Source organism: Nyctereutes procyonoides, unplaced genomic scaffold, assembly GCF_905146905.1.
Source record: "Nyctereutes procyonoides isolate TBG_1078 unplaced genomic scaffold, NYPRO_anot_genome, whole genome shotgun sequence".
Taxonomy (NCBI): domain Eukaryota; kingdom Metazoa; phylum Chordata; class Mammalia; order Carnivora; family Canidae; genus Nyctereutes; species Nyctereutes procyonoides.
Genome location: NW_026575131.1, coordinates 49,209,587 through 49,235,712, shown reverse-complemented (window position 1 = coordinate 49,235,712; position 26,126 = coordinate 49,209,587). Strand labels below are relative to the sequence as shown.

The 26,126-nt window shown below is 56.9% G+C and overlaps 1 protein-coding gene across 6 annotated transcripts in view; it reads left to right on the top strand.

Moving 5' to 3' along the window:
- Positions 1 to 25,696, top strand: part of NFIX (nuclear factor I X) — a 98,115-nt gene extending 72,419 nt beyond the window's left edge. For 3 of the 6 annotated variants that reach the window (XM_055343099.1, XM_055343100.1, XM_055343105.1), the window contains exons 3-11: positions 2,719 to 2,781; positions 3,143 to 3,217; positions 3,578 to 3,698; positions 4,893 to 5,029; positions 7,929 to 8,051; positions 11,120 to 11,295; positions 17,071 to 17,218; positions 19,362 to 19,453; positions 23,691 to 25,696. In XM_055343099.1, the coding sequence (XP_055199074.1) occupies positions 2,719 to 2,781; positions 3,143 to 3,217; positions 3,578 to 3,698; positions 4,893 to 5,029; positions 7,929 to 8,051; positions 11,120 to 11,295; positions 17,071 to 17,218; positions 19,362 to 19,453; positions 23,691 to 23,705 (950 nt within the window). In that variant the 3' untranslated portion in view covers positions 23,706 to 25,696. The remainder of the gene's footprint in view (positions 1 to 2,718; positions 2,782 to 3,142; positions 3,218 to 3,577; positions 3,699 to 4,892; positions 5,030 to 7,928; positions 8,052 to 11,119; positions 11,296 to 17,070; positions 17,219 to 19,361; positions 19,454 to 23,690) is intronic. The other 3 variants (XM_055343102.1, XM_055343103.1, XM_055343104.1) reach the window with 3 other exon arrangements.
- The last annotated feature ends 430 nt before the right edge of the window (positions 25,697 to 26,126 follow it).

Sequence of the window (26,126 nt, the reverse complement as noted above, 5' to 3'; positions counted from 1 at the left end):
TGTCCCCTGTCTGTCCAAGGCGCACCAGTAAGCCCACTGGGTGGACAAGGGCCTGCCCCCATCATGGCCCTTACTGTCCCTTCCAGCAGGGATCCGAGTTGAGCGCTTGGGCCTGGGTCTGGCCTGTGGGGGCTTCAGCTGCCCGTGCGCAGACCACGGTGTCCCCAGCCCCCCCCCCCCCCCCCCGCCTTAGCCCTCCCTTACCCTTCTGCTGGGTGTTGGCCGCGAGGGGCAAGGGGGTGCCGCTAGGGCAGGACGGTGGGCCCTGGCTGAAGCTGCCCTGCTGCCCGGCTGGCTCCTGAGCCTCCGAGCCTGGGTCCAGATTTCCAGCGTTTCTGCCTTTTGTCCTGAGCTGGGCTGAGCCTGCCGGGGCCGGCGGGGGCGGCATTGTGGGGACGCTGGCTGGGCCGCCAGCCTAAGATGGCTGCCAAGGGCTAAGATGGCTGCCAGCAGCGCCTGGAGGCGCGTGGCAGCGGGCCTCGCCCGCGCTGGATCCCCGCTCCCGCTTGCTCCTTTACATCAAGCTAATAGTAATAACAGCAATAACGTTTCGGGACAGTGTCCTGGTTTAGAAGGATTTCCTGTCTATCGCGCTCTCCTGGAGCCCCATTTGTCTCTGCCGTAGTCGCTGGCCCACCTCCATCTCTTTGTCGGGTTCTCTTGAGCCTTTCTGTCCTTGGGCTGGATATGCGCATGCGCGCAGCTTTCTGTCTCCACCTGGCTGTTTCCAGGGGGCCCTGGGACCACACCCCTGGGTGGACTCTTGTGGCTCCCCCAGCTGCACTGACCCAGACCTGCAGGCCTGGTGGGGACTGCGTTGGTCCCAGGATGGGTGGGGTCAGTTGCAGGAGCCCCGGGGCAGCAGAGCCTGGAGCATGTGCCACCCTCACTGGGCTCCACATGCTGGGCCTGCGGCTCTGCCCTTTCTACATTTTGAATGGAGGAGAGGGCAGCCGGCAGAGAGGAAGCAGGCTCAGCGCACCTGCGTTCTGCAGAGGTCCTAGAGGAGGCCACCCATCACCTCTGCCCCTCCACCGGCTGCCTGGGGTTGAATCAGACCCAGATAGCCAGGAATAGGCCAGGGCGAGAGGATACAAAGTTCCTATCCACAAGACACCGGCACAGAGGTTGCCCTCCTGGGAGCATGGGAGGAGGTCCTATAGGTCTCTCCAGAGCAGAGAGTGCCACCAGTGAAGGGGTGGCCTGGGGTAGGATTCAGTATCCCTAAACACACCACAGGGGTGAGCAGAAAGGGAGGTGTGGCAGGCTGCACCTCATACTTCGGGAGTGAGGGGCTGTCATTAGCACTTGCCTTGTAAACCTCTGTTTTCTTGATTTGTGACAAGATTTATTATTTTTGGGGCAAGGTAAAGAATGAGGGAAGTGGGGACTGAAACTGTCCTGTAGGCAGCTTGTCCTTTCCCGCTGGTCACATTGAGGCAGGTGCCCAAGAACTTGGCCTGAGCCAAGCCTGGGCCTTTGCTCCCAGGGATGCTGTTCTTACCGGCCTCCCTTGTGCATTACCCTTCCATCACTCCTGAGGGGCTCAAGTGGCCACAGGGCACCTTGCTGCAATCCCTTGGGCCCACATCTCATGGGCCCTATCTTCTTTAGGAACTTCCTTGCTGGTCACTCCTCAGTGTGAACAACTTGGCTGTGAAGCCAGTGAGGGGTGGACTCTCCAGCCAATAGGCTTGACCTTGGGATGGTGGGTGAGACGCAGGAGGCAGGGTCAAAGAGTTGGGCAAAGCCTTGGCCAATACCAGGGCCTGGTTTTCTGATGCCACCCCCCATGTTGTCCCCTTGTGAGCAGCTGATTCTTTATCAAATGCCTAGCCTTCCCCCTGCCCCACAACCTGCGCTGGCCCCCCTCTGCCACCCTCTCGCCAGCTGTCGTGCCTGGGCAGGCATTCTGGAGGTCCCCATTGTGCCCCTGGCACACAAAGCTTTGAGGACCTGGGGGGCGGGGGTGGGGGGGGCTTTCCCAAGCTCAGCAAAATATTCACACACACACTCCACCCTGCCCCGGCCCTCTGTGAGCTCCCACTGCACAATGGGCCCTTGTCTCGGGGCTCCCTCTGAGCAGCTGTGGCACTGGGGCATGAGACAGCCCAGACAGGCTGGCACAGAGCGGGCGACAGCGTTAGGGCAAACCTCCCCCCTCTGTGTTGCCAGGCACTGCCTATAAGCATAAAGGTGAGGTGGGGGTGGTTCGGGCTGACAGGAATGGCTGTAATTAATGAAGTGAGAGAAGGAAAGGGCTGCTCCTCTGGTAGCTTGAGCAGAGTGGAGGATGGGGGACCCTTGGGTTCATCCCAGCTGTGCAAAGAGGTGGTCACTGGCTTCTCTCCTGTGCATCCTCCTTGCCCTGATTCTCAACCACTGCTGCTCACCCCAGGGTGACTTTGCTCCTGGGCCACACTGGGCAGTGTCTGGAGACAGTGTTGGTTGTCACACTGGGGTGCTACTGGAATCTAGCATGTGGAGACAAGGGCTGCCACCAAACACCCGGCAGGGCCTAGGATATCCCACCACGGAGAATGATCTAGCTTCAGTGTCCATAGTACTTCCTTTCTCTCTTTGGGTCCTCCTAGGCTGCTCCCCTCAGAGGAGAGGATGCTGTAAAGGTGTTAACAGGGCTTGAGGGGCAACTGCTTGGCTGGTGTGGGTGGGGAACACTTTGATCTTGACCCATTCTCCCCTTTGTGTCTCCTGCAGAATCCGGACAATCAGATAGTTCAAACCAGCAAGGAGATGCGGACATCAAACCACTGCCCAACGGTCAGTGCCCCTCAACTCCCACTGGCCCCTGCCTTGCCTTATGGCCTGCCCTGCTCCCCATCGCTCTCCTCTACCCTCCTACTCCCTGGCCAGCCTGGCCTACCCTCTCCCTCTGTTTCTTCCCCTTTGCTCAGCCATTCCTCAACTGAACTTAAGCTGATGTCCCAAGGAGTGGGGGCTTACCTGAAGCATACTCACTCTTTTGTATAGACATGAGGGCCCCTGAGGGCCAGCCTGTGTCTGGAACGAGAGGTTTGGGAGGGGGTGAGTCAAAGCAGGAGTGGGGAGAGCTTTGGGGAAACAGGCAGGCAGCCCCTCCTAACCTTGCCTGACTCACTCACTTGTCCTTTCCACTCCTCAGGGCACTTAAGTTTCCAGGACTGTTTTGTGACTTCCGGGGTCTGGAACGTGACGGAGCTGGTGAGAGTATCACAGAGTAAGTGAGTTCTTTCTTCTAGCCCGGGTTGAGCTCAGCAGATTGGGGGTATAAGGAGGTGGGACTCAGACCCCATGTGGCCCCCTGCTGGTGGGGTCTTGGCAAAGGGGCAGGCAGGGTTTCCTGGGACACTCTGTCCATTGGTACTGGGCTTAGTGGAGCAGAGGTGCCCAGAGAGCCCAATCTCTAATCTCTACTGCTTTGGAGGAAAAAAAATCACAACCAAGGGCTGTTTTCCAAAGACTCGCCCCCTCCCCCCAGCTAGGAGGAGGCTTCTGGGGTTAAGCTGTTCATGACAACAAAACAGGCTCCACTGGGCCTTCCACACCTCAAACCTTATCACCTTCTCCCTTTTCCCAGCTCCTGTTGCGACAGCATCAGGGCCCAACTTCTCACTGGCAGACCTGGAGAGTCCCAGCTACTACAACATAAACCAGGTGACCCTGGGGCGGCGGTCCATCACCTCCCCTCCTTCCACCAGGTGAGCCCAGCAGTCCGCCCGCCCCCCTCTCCCCACCCAGGCCATCTCAAGTGCTGTAGACAGCTATACCTCCAAGGCCTGGGTGCCTTCAAAGGTCACCGCTTGTTGAAGGTGTTGGCTCCAGAGCAGCCAGGGCCCACCATGCTACCAGACATCGCTGAGCTTTTGGTACTGGGGACGTAAACCTGAACAAGGCACAGCTCTGCCTGGAAAGCACTCCCAGTGGAGATCTGAGAAGGCCTTTCTCTTGGGGAAGAGACATTTGAGCCCAGGTGTAAGGTGGGATGGAAGGGGCTGCTGGTACAGGCATGGGGTGGATGCTCCAAGTACAGAAGCCTCCATCCCAGCCGAGGAAAGACATCCTGGTGGGACCCCCAAAGAGGGCTTTGGAGGCCAGCGGAAGATGTTTAGAATTAAAACCCATGGAAGGGTTTTAAGTAGGAGATGCTAGGGATATGTGTTCCAGAAAGTGCCCCTGGCAGCAGCATGTGTGGGCAGGACTGACAGCCAGGTAGAGGCCCTCCTAGCAGGCTAGAGTAGAGGAGGACCTCAGCTGGGTGGAGCAGCAGCCTGAGAGGGAGGGATAGAGTTGAGAGGTGTTTGGGAGGTGGACACATTCAGGCCTTGTCAGAGCCATTTGTTCAGGGCAGGAAGGAATCCTGTGCTTTTTTTTTTTTTTTTTTAAAGGAACTTGAATATTTGGTTCATTTTGAGGTTTTTGGCATTCATCTTGATTTGTTAAAATATTGCACTCTAATACTCTAATAGCTTCACATCAATACTATTTTAATATAAAATAACATAGTACCTTGATGTCTGAGTTTTGTAGCTCCCTTGGGATTTTTGTCCCAGGCAAATGCCTTTCGACTTGCCCTGGCCCTAGAGCCTGATGGGAAATAGAAGGTGGGGCCAGGGAAGCAGTTAAAGAGGCTTTTCCTCCTCTTTGACATGGGCAGTCGATGAGGGTATCACAGACTGAGAAGGGGCTCAAGAAGTAGGAGCAGAAGGGCTGGGCCCCGAGGGACCCCGGGACCAGTCTAGTCTCAGGGGTAGGCATGTAGTGAGTGCCTGGAAGTGCTGCTGTCATCAGGACCCTGCTCCCCACATGATGGGTCATCAGTGTAGGCTCCCTCAGTTCGAGTACCTATACCTCAGTCTGCCCTTGGCCTACCTGATCCCTCTCCTCTTCCCCAGCACCACCAAGCGCCCCAAGTCCATCGATGACAGCGAGATGGAGAGCCCTGTCGATGATGTCTTCTATCCTGGTACAGGCCGCTCCCCAGCAGCTGGCAGCAGCCAGTCCAGTGGGTGGCCCAACGATGTGGATGCAGGTATGGGTGCTGTAGAACCAACCCAAAGCAGGGCATCCAGAGCCTCTTCATCCCCCTCAGCTTACCTAACAAGCTTCTTCTGGTTCCCCTGCTGTGGGTGGACTACCTGTCTTCTTGCCTCCTGATCTTCCAGAGGAGGGCAGACCAGGCTGAAGGAGAGAGCAGAGACAAGGAGCTGGGCTGTCCCTATGTGGGCAGCAGAGCCCATGGGTGTGGTGGAAGGAAAGCAGAGGCCCTGGGCACCAAGCTTGCATGGTCTCCTTCTCTTGCTGTTTCTCTGGAGACGTTGCCCCAGCAATGTGGTCCTCATGGTTTAAAGCAGTTCCTCAATCCTGGGCACCATGGACATTGGGGCCATATCATTCTCTGTGGTGGGGTCATCCTATGCACTGTAGGGCATTGAGCAGCAGCCGTGGCCTCCACCCACCAACTAGTAGCAAGCCCCCTCTCCTCTCCAGAGTATAATGACCCAAACATCTCTGGACATTGCTGAATATCCCCTGGCATAGGGAAGAGGAGAACAGAATTGTCCTGAGTTAGAAACCACTGATCTGAAGGGCCCAGGATCACAGAGAGGAGCAGAGCCTAGTAAAGAATGACCAGAATCATTTTCAAATCAAGCAGGAAAGCTAAGGAAGGGTGAGGGTCTAAGGGAAGCCTGCTCAGTCCTCTCAATACTCTCCAACCACCCCTTTCTTGGTGAACCCGCCCTCCTTCATTTCCAGTCTTGGCTGGAGACATGAGCAGACCCAGAGAACACAGATGGAAAGGAGGGAGAGTACGTGTGTGTGTGTGTACTCATGTGTGTGTGTGTGTGTGTGTGTGTGTGCACATGCACATATACCTGTACGAGGAGGCTGGCTGCAGAATACTTCTGCCTGACATACTGGTGGTACAATCTGTGTGTATTCTTGAGGTGTGAGTTTCTTGGACCCAGGATACAGACCTGTGTGTGTGGGGGGGGTTGTACGCGGGGCATGTCTGCTCTGGTCAGGCCTGGGGACAGGGGCTTTGCCCCTGAAGCAAGAAGAGGAAGGCCTGACCCAATGTTGCTTTCCCTGGTGTTTTCCAGATGCACTTCTACAGAGATGGGCCAGGTGGATGGTCCCAGACAGGGGCTGGGGGAAAAGCAAGGCAGAAGGGTGGGGAAGTACTCCTGCTTTCCTGCTGCCCAGACATAGGCTGCACAGGCTCCCCTCTCTCAGCTCCCTGGGAGGAGAGGAGGTAGAGAGGAGGAGGGCTCTCCTCCAGACCTGGGGCTGAGGGAGTGGGTTCCAGACCAGGAGTGAAGCTCACGTCTGTGGGACAGCTATCCTGAAAGTCTTTGGGTGCCTTTCCCAGTGTTTCCTTGTGGCAAGCAGGGACCTGGGGTCAACACAGCCCAGATTCTTCCCTGGGAGAGAGAGAAGAGGTTGAAAAGGTCCTGAAGCCTCCCCAACCAGGGCCTCAGTCAAGTGACTGCCCCTGAAGGACTCAAGTGCCTTGAGAGCCACATCCCTAGCTGTCTCCTGCTGCTCAGCCCCCAAGTCCCTCTGCCCAGACCTGGTGCCCAAGGAACTGTCCCTTCCTTGGCTCCCACTCTTTTTTCTCTACTGTCTGCTTTGGTGCCTGCCATTTCTGCTACTTCCAGCTGTCCTGCCATGCACGGCCCCCAGTACCCTCCTGCAGCACCCCTAGCTCCCTTGCTTTTCCCTCTTTTCCTCTGTATCCCCCCCCCACGGCGTTGTTTCCCTGTGCTGCGACAAATCGCCAATTAAGCAGCCCAGCTGCAGGACAGGGAACAGCTGGGGAGGCGCTGTGCGGCCATGGGGACAGCTGTGCACAGCTGGTGGGGGTGCTCCCCACCCCCTCACCGTGCCAGCTATCAGGTGGCACACAGCTGCTGCCAGATAACACCTCTGCTGGCAGCTGAGAGTTCGCCCTTCCCCCACCTCTTCCCTCTGCGGTTAAGACTGCAGCCCCCCTACCCCCCAGTCAAACGGATTCTGTGCCTCAAAGATGGCAGCTCTGCTGATCTGCTCCACTCCATCTTACCCCTCCCAGCCTGGGCACAGCCTCCAGGCTCACCGCAGGACAGGAGACAAGCCCCTGGAGGACCTCGCCCAAGGTTCTTGCTGTGTCATAGCATCATTTAGATATCATGCCCATGGGGCACAAAGATGGCCTTAGTTGGCAGAGCTCCAGTGGGGTGTTCTCTGTGCATCCTGTCTCCCACTGAATGCCACCCCATTTCTGGCACCAGGAGCAGGGCAAAGCTCCCAAATGACCCATCCTACAGCTGCCCAGCCTCTGGATCCCCTGACAGGGGAGTCCTTTCCTGTCCAACTCTGTCCCGAGTACCCACCCAGGTCCTCCAGCCCCTTCTCTACTCTCTTGTCTGGTGTTGGATTACCCCTTCAGTCCCTCCCGAGGACCAGTGGATTCTCTCTACCAGAGCTTCCCCTAGTCCAGGGCCCCACAGAGCAGACCCCAGCCCATCCCTCTTCCGGGTCCTCCCTCATTCTGAAGCTGGCTCCCCAGTTCTCCTCCTGCACACCTTCCCCACCCTCCTGCCCCTGCATCCCACCGTTTCATCCTGTGCCATGTGAGCTCCTATGAGCTCCTAATCTGCTCATCAGGGAGCAAGATGGGCCCCCTTCCTTGCTCATCTCCTACCCAGCACACCCAAGGGTTTCATGTTCCTCTCTGATCAGAGCACCCGTAGCTGGCCAGTCAGCATACCAGGCTGGAGAAACAGAGTCGGAATGGGGCAAAGGAAACAGGAAAGGGGTGTGTGTGGGGGCAGGGGTAGCCGTGAGGGGGCCGAGGAGAGAAGGAGCTAGCTGCTGGCTTCCCACCTTCCCTTGCTCTTGCCCCAGCCCAGCTAAACCTGCCCTGTGTTGCTGGTTCCTCCCCCCAGGCCCGGCTTCTCTAAAGAAGTCAGGAAAGCTGGACTTCTGCAGTGCCCTCTCCTCTCAGGGCAGCTCCCCGCGCATGGCTTTCACTCACCACCCGCTGCCTGTGCTTGCTGGAGTCAGACCAGGTGAGAAATGGGGAGCCTGGGGGGGCAGTGGGGTGGGCGGTGGAGCACATAGGGGCAGCTGGCCAGGTGCAGGAGCTAGGGCCACAGCCCCTGAGTCACAGCCCCAAGCTCTCTGAAAAGTCCCCGGTCTAGTCTGGTCTGGTGGAGGGCGGGCACAGGACTGGGCTCTCCCTCCAGGGCAGCACCTCCTCACCTTGTTCCCAAGCAACCTCCCACTTGCTCCTCACTCCCCATGTGCACGTGTGTGCATTTGTACATGTGTGTGTGCATGTGTGTGCACGTGTGTGTGCTGTGCAGCACAGGCCTGTCCTGAGGCCCTCTCCAACCTGCCTTTAGCTGCAGAGGCCTCAGACCCATTCCTACCCGCTCTGCTTTCCTCCTGCCAGTTGTGGGCGGGAAAGCACAGCTTATTCTGTCCTCCTTTCACCTCTTCTCTTCTAGCTCCTGGCTGAGCCCAGGGTCTTGTTTCCCAGCACCAACTCAGGTTGGTGTGGGGCACAGATCCACAAGAGGACTCAGGGGAGCCCAGGCTCCCTTCTCAGGCCTTCCCTGCCCTTTTCCGAAAGTGAAGGGGTAGGCCCAGTGGCTGGTAGCTCCTGGGTTGTTCTCCAGGGAAAGGAGCAAGCCCTTTGCCTTGGGAGGCTCTCTTGCTTGATGGGTGCTTGGTGGGGGCGGGGGTGGTGTGGGGGCGGTGTCGGAACATCTCAGCATTCTTGAAGGGATGGAATCAGGCAGGAAATTGTGGGAGCTGAGTCCTTAGCCTCCCCGCTCCCTTGTTTGCTTTTTCCCTCTGTTGGTACCCTTCTGGCAGAAAGGGGCCTGGGCTTTTTTCTGGACACTGCCCTGTGTCTGCCTGCCTGCCGTCTTGTGGGCCCTTCTGTAGGACACGGAGAAGAGTGAGGTTTACCCTCCCGGCTTCCTCCTCGGGGCCTCCTGGCTGAGAGCCCAGAGGCAGCCTGTGCTGGGGCAGGGTGTGGTGGCCACAAGGTGGGGGCGGGGACCCGAGGCCCTCTGTGTAGGCAGCGGGAGGGCGGCAGGCCCAGCTCGGCTCAGCTTTTATGAACTCCAGAGAGAAGCCAAGTTTCCTCAGCCCCTTAATGAAACTGAGAGCAAGAGCGAGCTGATTGGAAACAGACCGGAGGGGGAGGACTCAGCCCAGAGAAGAGCTGGGGCCTGTGCTGGGGTGGGAGCTGTATGTGGGGAGGATGCGTGTGCAAGGACTGTGGGGCCAAGCACGCAGGGATGTGGCCTGGGCAGCAGCAGCCAGAGGCACAGTCATGTGCACACAGGAGTTGGGTGTATGCATTTTGAGGGCTGGGCCTGCATGGGCAAGGGGCCCTGTCCTTAACCAGAGCCTAGGAGTTGTTGGCCTCCTCTGTCCCTCCCCTAGACTCCCCCTAGGCCCTAGACCAGGGCAAAGCCAGTGAGGCACTTGCCACAATGCAGTGTCAGGAGTCACCAAAACTTTAGTCATCAAGATAAATAATATTTAAAGTAATATTTTTAAACAATTAAAACGATTCCAAAAAACAGCGATGAACAGATACCGATTTATTTGTTTATTTATTTATATTTTTTTAAATTTTTTTTTTTAAGATTTATTTATTTATTTATTCATTCAGAGAGAGCGAGAGAGAGGCAGAGACACAGGCAGAGGGAGAAGCAGGCTCCATGCAGGAAGCCTGATGTGGGACTGGATCCCGGGTCTCCAGGATGACACCCCGGGCTGCAGGCGGCACTAAACCGCTGTGCCACCAGGGCTACCCTATTTATTTATATTTTTAAAAGATTTTTATTTATTCATGAGAGACACACACACAGAGAGAGAGGCAGAGACAGAGGTGAAGGGAGAAGCAGGCTCCATGCAGGGAGCCCTAGGACTCCATCCTAGGACCCCGGGATCATGACTTGAGTCAAAGGCAGGCACTTAACTGCTGACCCACCCCTGTGTCCCGATACCAACATTTTAAACGAAGATGGGACTGGCCTTGCATTTGCACAACCAGGCACCCTTGACCTGTTCTTGTCACCCTAGCTCTAGCCCTGGTTCTAGTTGGACTTTTTTTTTTAAGATTTTATTTATTTATTTATTTATTCATTTATTTATTTATTTATTTATTTATTTATGTGAGAGTAGAGAGAGAGAGAGAGAGAGAGAGAGGCAGAGACGCAGGCAGAGGGAGAAGCAGGCTCCATGCAGGGAGCTTGATGTGGGACTCGATCCTGGGTCTCTAGGACCAGGCCCTGGGGTGAAGGCGGTGCTAAACTGCTGAGCCACCTGGGCTGCCCTCTAATCAGACTTCATTACAAAGACAAGCAGCTGGCTGACAAGCCCTAGTTTGCCAATTTGACTTTTTGTTTAAAAAAAAAAAAAAAAAACAGGGATCCCTGGGTGGCGCAGCGGTTTGGCGCCTGCCTTTGGCCCAGGGCGCGATCCTGGAGTCCCGGGATCGAATCCCACGTCGGGCTCCCGGCATGGAGCCTGCTTCTCCCTCCTCCTGTGTCTCTGCCTCTTTCTCTCTCTCTCTCTGTCTGTCATAAATAAAAATAAATAAATAAATCTTAAAAAAAGATTTAAAAAAAAAAAAACAAACAGTATTTATTTATTTATTTTATAGTCGGGGAGGGGCAGAGGGAGAGGGAGAGAGAATCTCCAGCAGACTCCCCACTGAGTGCAGAGCCTGGCACAGGGCTCCATGTCACCACCCTGAGATCATGATCCTGAAATCAGGACCTGAGCCGAAATCAAGAATCAGATGCTTAACCGACTGAGCCACCCAGGCACCCCGCCAGTTTGACGTTTTAAAAATATTGCATTAAGATGTTATTTACTTCAATTGCTGAATTACCTGGCACTGCCTTAACTTTCTCACCAAAGGCCAGTACCTCACTCTCCTTACCCTGGTCCTGGCCCTGCTCCTACCAGGTTCTCCCTTTTCCTCTAGTTCCTCAGTGCTTTGTCTGACCAGCAATCCGTCCCCACCCCACCCCCGCTACCCCATCTTCTGTCGCACCCCTGCCATCTCCTAAGCCCTGATGCCCTTTTCTTCCTGCCGGCGTGCATGCAGGAAGCCCTCGGGCCACAGCATCAGCGCTGCACTTTCCCTCCACATCCATCATCCAGCAGTCGAGCCCGTACTTCACGCACCCGACCATCCGCTACCACCACCACCACGGGCAGGACTCGCTGAAGGAGTTTGTGCAGTTCGTGTGCTCGGACGGCTCGGGCCAGGCCACCGGACAGGTGAGTCCAGAGGCCCCAGGAGCCCTACCACAGCTCATCTCTGCATCTGTCCGTCTGTCTCGGGGCTCACAGGGAGAGGGTCCAAAAGCCAGGAGCCCTCCTAGGGCTGGAAAAGCAGAGAGCTAGTAGTGCCAAATACCTCGATCTTCTGGATCTGGGGGTAGGGGTCCGTGTGTAATGCCAGGGCCTGTCTCTCACCATCCAGAATTGGGGGAGGCAGTGTCTGGGCCCACCTTGTTCTGAGGGCTCCTTGCCCTCCTCCCCCCGGTCTCTCTTACCCCAGTAAGAGTGTATTTGTGATCTATCCAACCCAGCCCAGGCTCCTTACCTCTTAACACCCCTCTTAAAACCTCAGGGCTACAAGGATTTGGTAGGTTCTAGACCAAGGTTTCCCAACCTAGGCACTATTGACATTTGGGCTGTTCATTCTCTGTTCTATGGGGCCAACCTGTGCGCTGTGGGGTACGGAGCAGCATCCGTGGCCCCAACCCACTCAATGTCAGCTGCATCACCCCCTCCCAGTCCTAATGATCCAGAATGTTTCCAGATTTTAATGTGCTCTGCGGGCACCATCATTTCCTGGTGAGAAGCTGTGGGTAGAGGAAGGCCCTCCTTTCACAGGAGCTATCATGGAGTCTCCTGTTGGCAGAACCCTTAGCAAGAGGTTCCCAGGTCAGTTATTATTCTGGAGCAAAGCCCTTCTGCTCCTTAGCCTAAGAGAGACACTGGTTGCCCATGGAGCTCTGCCACCCCATGACCCTGCTCCGTCAGCAAGCCCTAGGGCCCAGTCACTGATGAGCAGAAACACAGGCCACTCAGCAAAGGGCTTATCCCAGATAATGGTGGGCCAGAGGTGACCCTTCAGTGGGACAGTGGTCCTCTCTTAGTCCCTGGGAGACCACTCCGGATTGGGACATAGTGGTCTCTAGACCTCTGGGAAGGTTCTAGAGTCCCAGCAGCACAGTATGCTTTGAGCAGGCCCAGCCCCTCTCCCTGCAGCTGGTCCAGCCTGGAAACTTGTTGTGAGAGGTTAGATGGGGAGGATGCTCAAAAGGTCGTGGTGGGGAAAGGCGTTCGGAAGCCCATGACAGAGGCAGCCCAAGGAGAGCCGTGGTGGCCCTCGACCACTCAGTCCAGTGCTGCCTCAGGGCGGCCTGTGCAGAGTGGGCATTTGCTAAGTGCTGGTGTATTGATTTGGGGCAGGGCTACGGCTCAGCCTCCTTGATCTTGCTGTCCAGACCGGAAACCAGTCCTCTTCCCTCTCTCCTGTTCTCCCTCTTTCTGCTTTCCTCATTTCCTTTTCCCGTTCTCCCTGTGAAATTTTCTCTTGCTGGCTCTGTAGCTCCTTAGCACACTCAGAGCCTTGCCCACCTCTCTGGGCAAGCTCTGTCCACTTTTAGGGGCATGGAAGGAGAAGTGGCCATGACCCCTACAGCTACTACGCCTCCTTCAGAGATACCAGCAGAGTCTACAAGAGCTGCCAGCCTGTGTCTCAGTGCCAAGGGTCATGGGGTCCTGGAATATGGATCAGAGAGTCCAGGAACTCCACCTTGCCTGCCTTCTTACCCACAGAGGCAGCTGGGGTGTGGAACCAAAATGCGATTGGCCTGAGGGACCAGTTTAGCCCAAAGACCCCTCAAGAGTACGTGTCAGTCTATCCTTAAGCATCCTGATGATGGCTGGGTCCTGAGCCTTTTCCTTGACTTGACCATCCAAGATTAAGGGCTCAACTGGTCCAGAAGGCAGATGCTTGCTCCGAGTAGACCATGGATAAAATACTGCAGACAGGAGGGCAAACAATCACTCTGATTAAACAGAGCCTAGGCTGGCTGGGGAGCAGTCTCTCTGGGTTTCCTCTTGTGACCTGTTGCCCAGAGAGGGAGGAATGTCTTCAGGGAGCCTGCTCCCTAGGCCTCGGCAGCAGGCTCTGGAGGAGGGAGGCCAGAGGCCCCAGGCCCTGCAGCTGACCTGGTGACAGGGAGTGGCAGTACCTGCTCTGGTTCCGTGGCTACCTCCAGAGGAATAGTTCTCAGTCTTAGCATGCATGAGCCACCTGAAAGGCTCGCTAACACACAGGTGCCTGGGCCTCACCTGATTCTGATTCAGCAGGCCTGGGGTGGGGCCGAGAATCTGCATTTCTCCCTAAATTCCCAGGTGATGCTGGTCAGGTGACCCACTTTGAGAACCATTGATCTAAAGCCTAAAGGAGTAAATTCCTAACCTCTTTGAGAATGTGAAGTTACAGATCATCTTTGCAGAAAAAAATATGCATACAAAAGTTTTACAATTTGCAAAAGGGTTCCCAGGCACCACTCCTATGCTCATCCTCGGACCACAGCATGAGGCCCTAACTGAGAAGAACCAAATGAGTAAAAGGCTAAGGCCAAATGGACACACCATTCAGAGGAGATGCAAAGGGCAGAAGGAGGATGCCTGGTTAGCAGTATTTCTGGCAGAGAGAAGAGACCGCCAAGTGAACATGAAGGAGAAGTCACAGGGCCTGATGGGATAGCATGACTCCGGGAGGCAGGAAGACTGGTTGTAGCTCAGCCTCAAGAACCAACGCTGGAGCGGCCAGGCCTGCGTCTTCATCTAACAGATGAAAGTGAAGAGCTATCCCAGTCTCCAGGTTCCTTCTAGCTTTTAACTAATGAGGTTTTAAGGCACCACAAAATCACAAGACTTTGAGATTTTTAAAACCTCAACTTGTATCCCAACCAGAGCTGAGATATCCTAGCCTGGTTGGAAGTAGCTTCCAGAAACTAAATGTTGTAAACCAGTGGTTTTCAATCTCTGGCCATGTCCGGCTGGGATTGGCTTTATCGAGTGTGATTAATGATTTAGGTCCTCCTGAGGGGAAACGGGATCTGAGGACTAGAAGGAGGCACAGGGCACTGTGTGGGAGCAAGGGCTACCTGGAAGGCCACGTGTCTCAGCCCCTTGGGGGAGGCCCAACCTCAGGATCGCCTGGAGTAAAGGAATGAGGCTGTGATCGATTGAGACTGTCCTGTTTCCTGCCCTGATGGAAGAACAAGATAGGCAGATAGGTACCAGATAGGCTGTAGACATGGGGGCAGGCAGCTGCCACTTGCATTAGAGCATTCTCCTCCCCACCCCCAGCAGAGCTGGAATCCTCTTTCCTCTGGCCAACGTTTTTTGACTGTTTCTAAAGGGACACCTGGCACAAAGGGTATCCATCCCAGGACACAAACAGGGATAAGCAGGCCTTGCTTGCTTTTGTCAGGGGACCACTAAGTGGGCAGGAAAGAGCAAGTCAAGGGAACCATTTGGAAGGACAGTGTCACACCTAGGTGCTACTGGTCTTTAGAGGTAAAGGGTGGTGGCCCTTCTGGTGGACCAGCCAGAGTTTGGAAGGGTGTGGCCTGCACTGGTCAGGCATGGGGCTCAATGGTTTTATTTTTATTTATTTATTTATTTTTTAAAGATTTTATTTATTAATTCATGAGAGACACAGAGAGAGGCAGAGACATAGGCAGAGAGAAAAGCAGGCTCCATGCAGGGAGCCTGATATGAGACTTGATCCTGGGACTCCAGGATCACACCCCGAGCTGAAGGCAGACACTCAAACACTGAGCCACCCAGACATCCCAGGGCTCAATGGTTTTAAAGTACAGCGGGATGGACTAGTCAGTTCAGCTCGGTCAGTGGGACTTGAATACTGCACGCCTGGCCATAGCAAGGTGGCAGTCCCTGGGCTTGTTGGGGAGCCTCGGAGGCAGCCTGTTTCAAAGGCTACAGTGGCAGTCTAGGAGCATCCTAGAAAAAAAAAAAAAGGCAGAGAGAGATGGATGGTGATTTAGGGTATCTGGCTGGTTCCACATTGGGGATGGTGTTTTCTGAGCAGGACTTAAAGGGTGTGGGAAAGGGTGTTGTAGACAGAGGGTTCTGCAGTGAGCACATGTGCAGCCCCAACTGCTTAGGCTGTGTTCTAGAAACCCTGGTTGGTTTGCAGTGGGAAGTACTTGGGAGGAGGTGAATGTAGGGGCATGAGTGGTGGAAGACCCCATCTGGGCTCCACCAGAGGAGTCTTGAAAGCCCAACTGGGAAGCTTGTATTTTATGTTACATGCAGTCAGAGCTGTGGAAGGGGAGGGGAGAAGCCTGAGCACCTTCGAATTTGGAGAAGAGGGTTGGGCTGAGCCTGCTGGAAAAAATCCACAGGATTCCCAGAGTGAGACAGACATGGTTATGAATTTCAGGCCTCACCAGTTACAGCTGGGAGAGTTTGGATAAATCACTTAGCTGCACAGAGTCTCAGTTTCCCCAGCTGTGAAAGGGGGAGAATAGAGTTTCCCTTGTATCAGGGTTTCCCAGCGGTGCTATTAAACTTTGGATTGTTGAGCCTTCCTCCTGGGGGCCATCTCATGCGTTGCAGGGTATGTAGCAGCATCCCAGCCTCCACCCCTCAAATGCCAGCAGCAGCGCCTGAAGTGGTGCTACCCAAAATGGCTCCAGACATTGCTAATGCCCCCGAGCAGAATCCACCCCACCAGCCCCACCACCAGCGAAAACTGCTGCTTTATAGAGTCGGAGGATTGGACACAACGTGAGTCAAGTACCTGGTACACTGAGCTAAGGAATGTGCTGTAGCACAGGGGAGACCCCTTGGGAGTCTCATTGTCCTAGCCCAGGTGGAACCAGTGAGGATAGAAGTTGGGCTGACTGAAGACATCAGGGGGTGGACTCTGCAGAGTTTGCCTACCAACAGAAGCAGCAGCAGCACAGGAGCCTCCCAAAGCCTTGCACCTGAGTGGCTGGGTGGCAGAGCTCTGCCCCTCGGGAGACAGGACCGTTTAGGACTAAGCTCTGGCCCATTCACCCTGAGCCCAGGCTGTAGGTGGTCATCGAGGGCACTGCCCACAGCAGTGGGAGATATGTGCTCAGAGCCCCAGGGAGGCCTCTCTAGCAGAGCCATGGCTGCCAGAGGCCAGGGACCTCTGCCCCTCCCTGTGGTGCCTACATTCCCTGAATCCCAAAGGCTGATGCACACAAGGCACGCATGGGGCTTGGGGAGGAAACTTGAGTTTGAGGCATAAGAGGGAATAAAGCCGAGGAATGGATCTGGCAGCTGATCCCAGGCTTCCAAGACTTCCAAGGGCACTGTACAGGGAAGTCCTCTCGAAGAGCCTCGTGGGAACTAGCAGCGATGGATTTTCCTCTTGGGCTGTTCTGTAGAGAATTGGCCAGCACCCTACGATCCTCAGGCTGCCGGAGCCAAGGGCGAGACCCCCGGCACCTGGTGTCTCCCCAGGCCATGATGTGGGATAGACGCTGAAGGGTCTGTTGCCCTTGGTTGGGTCAGCTGGCCCTACCCCAGGGGCCCACAGAGGGAGGCATGCGTGTGTTTTCCAGGGACAGTAGGGGGTGAGCTGGTGCATCTTACCTGCTGAGGGAGAAGGTCTTCAAGAGCATGAGAGCTCTAGGTGCAGCTGCTTATATGGCTAGGTGGCATGTTTTGGTACCTAAAACATGTTACCTAAGAAATAACAAACCACTCGTCGGACACCCCCTTTCGTCCCTCCCACAACTTCAAAAGAGGACCACCAAAAAAAAAAAAAAAAAAAAGAGAAACACCTGAGAGACCAAATAGAAGCCTCACACCCTCACCCACCCTGTGTCCCGGAGGAGAGGACCCCATCCTGCATCTTCTACCGGGAGCGCCCGCTCTCAGGAGCGAGCTGGCGTGGCCGCGCAGGGGAGCGTGTGTCTGTGTGTGATGTGCCTTCATGCGTCACTCTATTTATGTTGTTCGCAGCCCAACGGTAGCGGCCAGGGCAAAGTCCCGGGGTCATTTTTGCTACCGCCGCCGCCTCCAGTGGCCAGACCTGTGCCCCTTCCTATGCCTGATTCCAAATCCACCAGCACTGCCCCAGACGGCGCCGCCTTGACTCCTCCATCACCTTGTAAGTGGACGATGAAACCGAAACCACAACGCCCAGCATCCCTGGCCCATCCAAACAGTCTCCACAGCAAAAAGAAAAACCCTTGCCCCGCCCACCGCCAAAGCCCCCCAACCCAGAGCGCCATGGAGCCTCCCACCCGGACAAGAGCAGAGCTGAGCCCCCTAATTGAGGCCTCCTGGGCCTCAATTGCACCAGCCAGCACCCCACGAGGCCCCCTGCCCACCCGCTGCTCCCAGCCGGGGGGCCCCTGGCCCAGGCCCCTCCCGAGGGCGGGAGGGGGAGCACAGTGGGGCACGCAGGCCAGGGGTGCTGGCCAGGGTGGGAGGGGGGTGGGGAGGCGCAGCCATGCCATCTTCATGCCTGATTGCTGTTTTTTTCATTTTTCGTTTTTTTGTTTTTTGATTTTTGTTGTTTCGTTGTGCCCTGCTACACCAAAAAAATTAAATGTGACCACAAGGCGACGCCACCACCATCCCCTTTTGGCCTTGCCCCCTCACCTCCATTCCGGGGCCCTTGGGCCTCTAACTGTACAGAAGGCCGGCCCCTGACCTCCTCTTCTTCAATATCACATTTGGTTTCTCGTTGTTCCTCTTTTTTTTTTTTTTTCTCCTTCCTCCTCCCATCCCTCTCCCTTCCCCAGGTTGAATGTTCCAAGGACAAGGGAGGGCTCTGGGCCTCGGCTTACTTCATCTCTTTCTCTCTGTCTCTCTGTCTCTCTCTCTCTCTCTTTTAACCAATGACAAATTTTGTCAAAGGGAAAAGAAAAATCTGAGTTGAGAGGCCCAAGGTAGACCCGACGTGTGAAGGACAGGAGAGGTGGAGGGTGGGCGGCGTGCCGTCTGCGGGCAGGGGGGTGGGCAGCGCTTTGGGCGCTCTGGGGGCTGGCAGGCTACAGGCCAGGACTTCCTGGCCAGCAGTGGGAGGGGCGGCCCATCTCACTTTTCTCCGTCTCGCGCTCTCTGTTGCCTTCTTTCTCATAGTTTGAGTTCTTTTCCCCTCCATCCTCTTCATGCCATCTTCCCATCTGCATCCGCCATAAGACACGAAGTCATGGTCATGGTCATTGGAGGTGGGCAGGGTGGGGGAGGAGGTGCCAGGCTGCAGGGGGCTGTGGGGCACCCTGGACAGAATCTGGCAAGCACGCAGTCCCTGGGGTTTGTCTGGTAGTGGGTGTGTGTGTGGGGATTCCCGGCAGCCTGTGACACTCTTGTCCCTTCTGGGGACATCCTCCCTGTTGGGGGTGCAGGACCCCTTCCCCCCGCATTGGGCTCCAGCCAGAAAACCTGAGAAGAGCTCAGGGGTGTTTGGCTGCCTGTTTGCCCCCTCAGGCTCTAGAACAACTGCTCCCAACTGCACCCAAGCCTTAGGACTCTGCCAGGCCCTCCAGCCTCCTCCTCCTCCTCTTGTGCTTTGGCCCATTTCAGGCCCTGGGAACCGCAGGACCACAGGATCTGGCTCATCTATCAGAGGAGGAGAAGGCCTGCTGGGCCTGAGCCTTGCCACCGTGGGGCCAGAGCTGGCAGCCAACTCCTCTCTCTGGCCCTGTCCCACCCGACTCCGCCCTCTGTTGAGCCCCTTCAGGTTCCCTGTGCCATTAGCCCCATTCTTGGGACTGCCTGGTGTGCTTAAATGATGCAGCACCCAACTAGCTGCCCTGGTTGGAGAGGTGGCCTGGCTCAGTTGGCCTTCCCAGAGCAGGGTGGGGCCAGTCGTCAGAGCTCCCACCCTCCCACCCTGCCACCCTCCCAGGCTCCCTCTTTCCAGACCCAAGAGAGTCCGGGGGAAAGCAAGGGTGCCTTGCTTCAGTGAGAGCTAACCTCAGTCCTGCTCAGTGCCTGGCTTGGAGACATGACAAGGTCTGTGGGACCTCCGCTAAAGCCTCCAGGGCCCCTCCCTCACCCCGGACCAGGAAAGAGGACACCTGGCTGAGGTGGAATGCTAGGGGTGGGGGACAGTGTGTGCTCCCGGTCAGTGAGAGGATGATGGGACCCCTCTGGCCTGTCCTTCCCACTGCCAGCATGGTCTAAGCCCTGGCAGCATGGTCTAATCCAGTCTCTCCCTCTCTCAGCAGCCCCGAAGGGCAGTGTCTGGGCAGGCCCCAAGGCCTCACGGGGTCTCTCCCTCTCTTCCCTGCTCCCCACAGCATTCGCAACGACAGGCGCCTCCTCTGCCAACCGGTTTGTCAGCATCGGACCCCGGGACGGCAACTTTCTGAACATCCCACAGCAGTCTCAGGTAGGAGGCCCCACCCACGATGAGGATGTGGGCATGGGGGGACAGGCAGGGGCGGGGGCATGGTGAGCATTAGGGAAGAGGCTGGTTCCTTGGGGCCAATCCGGGAGAAGGGGCTAGGGCAGGGCTGGAGAGGCCAGGCTTTTGCAAGCCCAGCTGAGCCTGCCTCCCCAGGCAGCCCCCAGGTCCCCTGGCTAATCAGCTAATTGGATAATTAGCTCTGACAGCCCCGGCCCTGGGGAAGGCGGCCAAAGACCTGAGGCTAGAGGCGCTCTGGGCCAGGCCTGGTGGTAGCCCGAGGCCCCATCAGGAAGAGGACAGCGTCTGCCTGTTGCTCTCCTCCCGCTCCAGCTGGAAGCCCTGGCCCCCAGCCCTCCCTTCTTCCTTGGCTTTGGGTGGGCTGGGCAAGGGGTGGAGGGACAGGGCCGTCCTGGTGGGCTGTGTGCCCAGAGACTCTGGCACCCAGGGTAGGGCAGGGCCTGTTGCCACCCTGGAGGCCCCTCCCTCAAGTCCCCATGAATCCTGTTAGAGGGGAGGCTGGGCTGCCGGAACCTCCAGTCCAGCTCTCGCCTGTCCCTAGTTTGCACAAGGGAAACTCCAGCCCTCCTGCTGGAATCCCCTGGATCCGGCTTTGTACAGGCATCTGTGCACACACACGCATGGGGGCCCCCTCCTCCCTGTGCCTGTCCCCCAGAGGCTGGCAGTAGCCCACAGAGCCCCGGGCTGTGGGGTGCAGAGAGGACCCACCTCAGGAGCAGAGCAGAGGCAACTTTTATAGCTCCAGGCTTCTCGGAAAAGAACATGCAAATATCTTTCTCTTTTGCACATTTTACAAAAACACCACCCCTTCAGCCCAAGGCCTGGAGGCTCTAGAAGCCCCAGGAAATCCACCTCAGCCCAGAGCCCCAGGGCCACCTCTTTCAGCTCAGGCTCCTTTACTGCTCTGAGGCCCGAGTCCAGAGAAAGTTGGTGGATGGAAGTTTTGTGTGTGTGGTTTGAGGTTTTGTTTTTTTTCCCTTTTCCTTTCCCTCCCTCAGAAAAAAAAAAAAAAAAAAAAAAAGCCAAAAAACTTTGTCAAACTTCAAACTTCAGAGCTCCCTAGTGGCAAGGAGGGGAGGGGAGGGGAACTTCAACCCCTCCAGCTTCCCACCCCCTTTCCCCAGAGTCACGTCTGACCCGTCTGGTTTCCAGGAGCAACCAGACATGATGTAACACCCAGATGAACTTGAACTTGGGGGTGTTGAGAAGAAAAACAATGGCTCCGAGCAGGGGCTGGAGCCAGCCCCCTCCGCTGCTCTGTGCCAGGGAGGCCGAGAGAGTCCTGCTGGCAGAGGGCGGGAGGGGGTGCCAGAGGAAGGGACAGCAGGCGGCCTCCCCTTCTGGCTCTGGGCTGGCACCATGGCTCTCGCCCTCCCTCCCTCCCTCCGCCCCAGCCGCCTATAGCTCTGCCTTGCTTGCTCACTCTTGGGGACCACTGCCATGAGTCCTCCCCCCGCTCACCCTGTTTCCGCCTCGCCTCCATGTGCTTTCCCTTCTCCACTTTCTCTGCTCACTTTGCTTAAACTTTGGGGCCAAGGCAGAGTTGGAGGCAAGTTCAGGAAACGGTTTTTCTCCCCCTTGTTTTTGCAAGGGGCCTGAGCCCCGAGCCCCAGCAGGCAGGTGTGTCTGGGGGTGATGGTGAGGGAGACTGTAGCCGGACAAGCCCAGTGCAGCCGAGAGCCCTTGGGCCTGGGGGCAGGCAGGCGGCTGCAGCGGGCGCAGGGGGTACAGTGGGGGGCGGTTTCCACAGTAACCAGTGACTTTAGCTGATCTCTGGAGCACCAGATGGAGAGAGAACAATAGAATGAGGGAAGAAAAGAGAATTTTAGCAATTTTGTCATTCCCTGGGCAGCGCTTTTTACTTAGTTTTAATCAATTTTGGACCTGGCTCAGGAAGCAGAAAGGGTGAGCAGAAAAAGCCACTTTGTGTTGGGCAGCAGATGCCCCTCCCTTTCCTGGGACCTGTGGGGGAGACACTGGGGAGCTATCCTGGAACCACCTTTGTCCCTAACTCCAGGCCTTGAACTGAGTCTTCCTCCCCTGGGGAGGACTGGTGGTTGTTCCCCTGCCATGCCACTCTGGGGGACACCAAGGGGACCAGCCTGGTGCATTGGCTCAGTCTGACAAAGACAGAGGGGGCCAAGCAGGCCTCCAGGTCCTGGTTGTTCCCTGCCTCCTTTCCCTCACAGGGAGGGTGAGGGCTCACATGGCCGTGGTAGAAGGGTTCCTGTGTAGACTCCCCTTGGGAAAAGGGGTTCCAGAGAACACCAAGGCCTGAGACTGCAGTAATAGGGGCTCAGCTCACCCAGGCAGCTTTCTCCTCCTCAGGCTAGGACTGGAAGCCCAGGGGCTGGCTGCTGACTCAGCCTTCGCCCCACTCAGGGGGTGCCTTGGGCCTGGGTCCCCCCCCATGTGGTGCCAAGTATCCCATGAGCCTCCCTTTGCCCTTTAGTCAGTTGATGGGGTTGGACTTTGGGCAGTTCCTCCAGGAGCCCCGCCACAGGAGGGCAGCTCTCCTCTGCATGTTGTCCAGGAGGTTTAGTGTCTCTACCCACCCAATAAACGCCAGCAGCTCCCCAGCCATGGTGGCAACTCCAAACCCCCATTGTTCTAAATGCCCTCCATCTGCACCATCCAATGGGGCAGGCGCTGGCTACATGCAGCTGTTGAAGTTTAAATTAAATAACTGGAGAAAACCTGAGTCCCTCAGTCACACTAGCTACATTTCAATTGCTTAGAAGCCACGTGCAGCTGGTGGCTACCACATTGGATAGAGCAGAGAATGTTTCCGTTGTTGAAGGTTATAGGTGATCTTCCAGGTCCTTTGTGACACTAAAACTCAATGTCTTCATCTCCCAATAGATGACAGCCTGTGGTCCCAGACCAGAGCCAGAGGGACGGGTCCGGCCTACAGGCATAGTCTGTGTTCCTGAAACAAGTGGTTTTAAACACTGACAACTTTCACATACCATTCTGTCTGGACTTTTGGCGCCTTTTGAAAAGCTGGCTGCCCCAGCTGCCCCAGGCCCTCACTCCAATGCGGAGTGAGAGGCCACATGTAGCAGTTCAGAGAACAGACTCTGAACTGTCCCCTGGGTTTGAGTCCTGGCTGGGCCATGCCGTCAGACTGTGTGGCCTCAGGCAGGCCAGCCACCCTCTCTTCACTTGGCTTCTCTCTGGGGCTGGAACAAGGGTAGAATGGGAGACTACTAAGTGCATGCTCTGTAGTTAGCTCTGCGTGGCTTCTGCAGATCGGCCTCTGTGACCCAAAGCCTGGGAGAGACCCTGAAATACATTTTCAGACCCCTTTTTTGCCCCAGAGGGCACTACCAGGCCTACTACTCAGGTACTGTAGACCATAGAGAACACTTCCTTCCCAACCTTCCCTCCCTTCCCCCGCTGCCCTTTGACCGCAAGGTGGGGCAAGAGTCTGATGGAGGGCTTTGCAGGCAGCCCAGCCTCTGGGTCAGGTGTATTTGTATTTTGTGATGAGCAGCCACCAAGACTTGTTTGTGGGAACGTGGCTCCCCCTGCTGGCACCCTGAGGGAAGTGACTCCTGCCCCCGGGAGCCCCCACGCCAGGTGCCCTGAGGGTAGAGGATCAGGCAATGTGGGCTATGGGCCCCTCCCCCAGGCCACATACTGCTAGGGACTGAAGCCATGTGGTGTGTCTCCCCCCCCCACCTCCCCAGCTTTTCAGCCTGTGGGACCTTGGCTGGGGAATACAGACGGGAATTTCTGCTTTTAATCCAAAGAGACAGAAAGAAAACTCAGCAAGAAGCTGGGCCACCCCCACCCCACTCCCAAAACCCCTCTGGGGACAAAAGCTCCAGCCTGGCATCCTCCCCACCCTCCAGGACCCATACAAAAACCTAAACAATTGGAAACATGGCCAGATCCCAGGTCTGTGCCTGTGCCAGCTCCAGCCATGGGGGTCCCACCCGCTGGGCACAGTGCCCACGGGAAGGCCAGCTGGACTCTAGCACTGGGGGGCAGGGTCTCTTGGGGGCGGCAAGATTCCCATAAGAGGTACAGACAGAATGGGGATGTACCTCTTGGTGGGGTGTTGGTGTCCTTGGCTGTGCTGGAGGTGGGCCCTCCAGGGGCCTTGGCCACTGGCCTGCAGTCAGCAGGCCAGGTGGGATGGAGAAGAGACTTGCCCCTGTTGTTCTCAATACCACCTCTTTTTGTCCCATTTCAGTCCTGGTTCCTCTGATAAGATCGACAAAAGAAATGACAAAATGTAAAGAAGAGGTTCCTCAAACGGGGGGAGAAGAAATTTTGAGACGTGGAAAAATCCCCCAGCCCAGCCCCACCGAAAAGCAAAAATTAAACGTCGTCAGCCACTCAGCCCTTCTCTCCTCCAGCCCGGGGAGCCCTGCAGGCCCCCAGAAGCAGCCCAGTTCTCGGAGAGCCCTCAGAAGAGGTCTCGGTGGAGCTGTGCACCAGCAGCCAAGCAGAAAGAAACATGCAAAACGGACTCTGTTAAGTAGAGGACAGAAAGAAAGAAAGGATGCAGCAGAACTGCCTTTCTCCCCTCCCTACCCCGCCCCGACCTTCCGGGGAAGGAACAAAATCAACCCGACAAAGCAACCAGCACAGTTCTAAAGGGGCCTGTCCTACACCCTCACCCTTCCTAGGGGAACCCCACCCTCGACTCGGGCCGAAGCTTCACTAGGGAGCTCGGAGGACAAGCTTGTACAAATGATGGGGTGCAGATCCAGAGGGTTCTCCCTCCAGACTCCGCCCCCTCCCTGCCTGTCTCCCCCTCCTCCCCTCCCCTGCCCCCCAGTCCCCACTGCCTTGGCCTCTGGCTTCTTCCCCCCAGCTGCTCTGGACTAGGTGAGGCCCGTGGCTTCCAGATCTCCCTGCCCTACCTTCGGGCTAGAAGCCCCCCCTCCACCCTGGGGGTCAGGGAGCATCCCCTGGAGCTAGTTTCTTGCTCCTGGAATGGAGGGTGTTGTCACCCCACCCTGAGTTTCTGGGGTAGTTTCAGGGCCTCAGACCCCTCTGTACAGTCCATAGGAAAAAGTCGGAATGCTACGACAGCCCGTCCCAGCCTGGGACAGGCCCCCTCTTCCCTTTCTCTGCAGGCTGGGAAAATCACTCTCTCGCCAAGCCACAAGTGAGGGGAGGTGGGCCCCAGGTCGCCCCCACACCCCAGCCCCCGCATGCAGGTGCCCTCGCTCCGCCCCACCGGTCCCTGCCCCTGCCCCTCACACAGACAGCCCTGCTGTGGCCGGGCCGGAGAGTGGAGCAGAAAGGGGACCCCGGAGCCGAGCGAGGAGGACGAGGCAGCCGCCGCTGCCACTGGCTAAGCTGCCACCTGCGCTAGGTAGGCGTCCTGCTCGCCGACTTTCAGTTCCTTTGGAGGGTGTTGGGTGTTGTCCTTTTTCAAAAGTGTTTTGGACCTTTCTCTGTCCCCCCCCCAACCCCACTTTCTCCACCACATGGGCCTCCTGGCCACTTCTCTCTGGATTTCAGCTGTAATGTCTTTACTCTTTATTTAGGGGTGGGGCATTCATTGTTTGGGTCTTTTGCCGTTGCAATTGGGAACTCCTCCTCCATTTGAGCAACTTGGGAACAATTTGGTAACACACCACAGGAAGTAGCTCTCCTCCCTCCCCCTGCAGCCCCTTCCTCCCCCCAAGGGATGGTTGGGGGCCTGTCCAGAGGGTTTTCCGAAGCCCCCTGGGAGGGAGGGAAGCAAGAGCATGCCCAGCCCCCCTCCGGGGTGTGACTTGGCCCCTCTGGCTTGTCTTTCTGTGCCTTACTCCCTGCTCCCTGCATCTCCCTTCCTAGGCCCCCTTCTCGAGTCCTTGTGCCTCTCTCTCTCTCTTTCTTAACTGTATGAAAACACAAAGCACAGGTCAGGATCCTCTGAAAGTCAGTCAACCCAACATTGCACCGTAGGGGTGGGTTGTGGGCTTTATTTATTGTGAATCTAGTTTGTGAGGCTGTGGCCCCAGCAGGGAGGGAGGGACGGAGGGGAGGGAGCTGGCTGGGGAGGCGAGGAGGGCCCTTACCTGGGGCCAAAGGGGCCAGCGATCGGTGCCTCCTCCTCAACTGGAAGCCACTAGGTGGCTGGCCCCAGGAGTGGCTTTTGTTGGAAGTTGAGCGAAGGCCCTCCCCCAACCGCGTGCAGCCCTCGGGGAAGACCGGGACTGAGAAGCAGGGGACAGGGGATCCCGCGGGAGCCTGGGGGGGGGCGTGGGGAGTAGGGCGGGGGGGTGGGGGGCCGGGTGGGCCGGGCGTGACGCGCGGTCAAAGTGCAATGATTTTTCAGTTTGGTTGGCTAAACAGGGTCAGAGCTGAGAGGGGAGCGGAAGGGACCCCCTGCCCGGCCGCACGCGCCCCTTCCCTCGAAGACAATCGGGGCCGCGGGCGCGGTGGGCCCGCGGGAGCCGGGGTCTGCGGGGCGCCCGCCCGGGCGAGGTCGGAAGCTGCAGGCCAGCTGGGCCGGGGCGGGAGCACGCCCGGCGGGGCTGCCCGGGCGGGCAGGGGGGTGGGGGCCGCTCCTTTCCTAAGTGTCGTTGTGAGGGGCAGGCGAGGGGCGACGAGGGCGACAGGAGATGTGGGGACGTGTTAGAAGAGAAAAAAAACCCACAAAAAATATATATGGGGGAAATGAACTTTT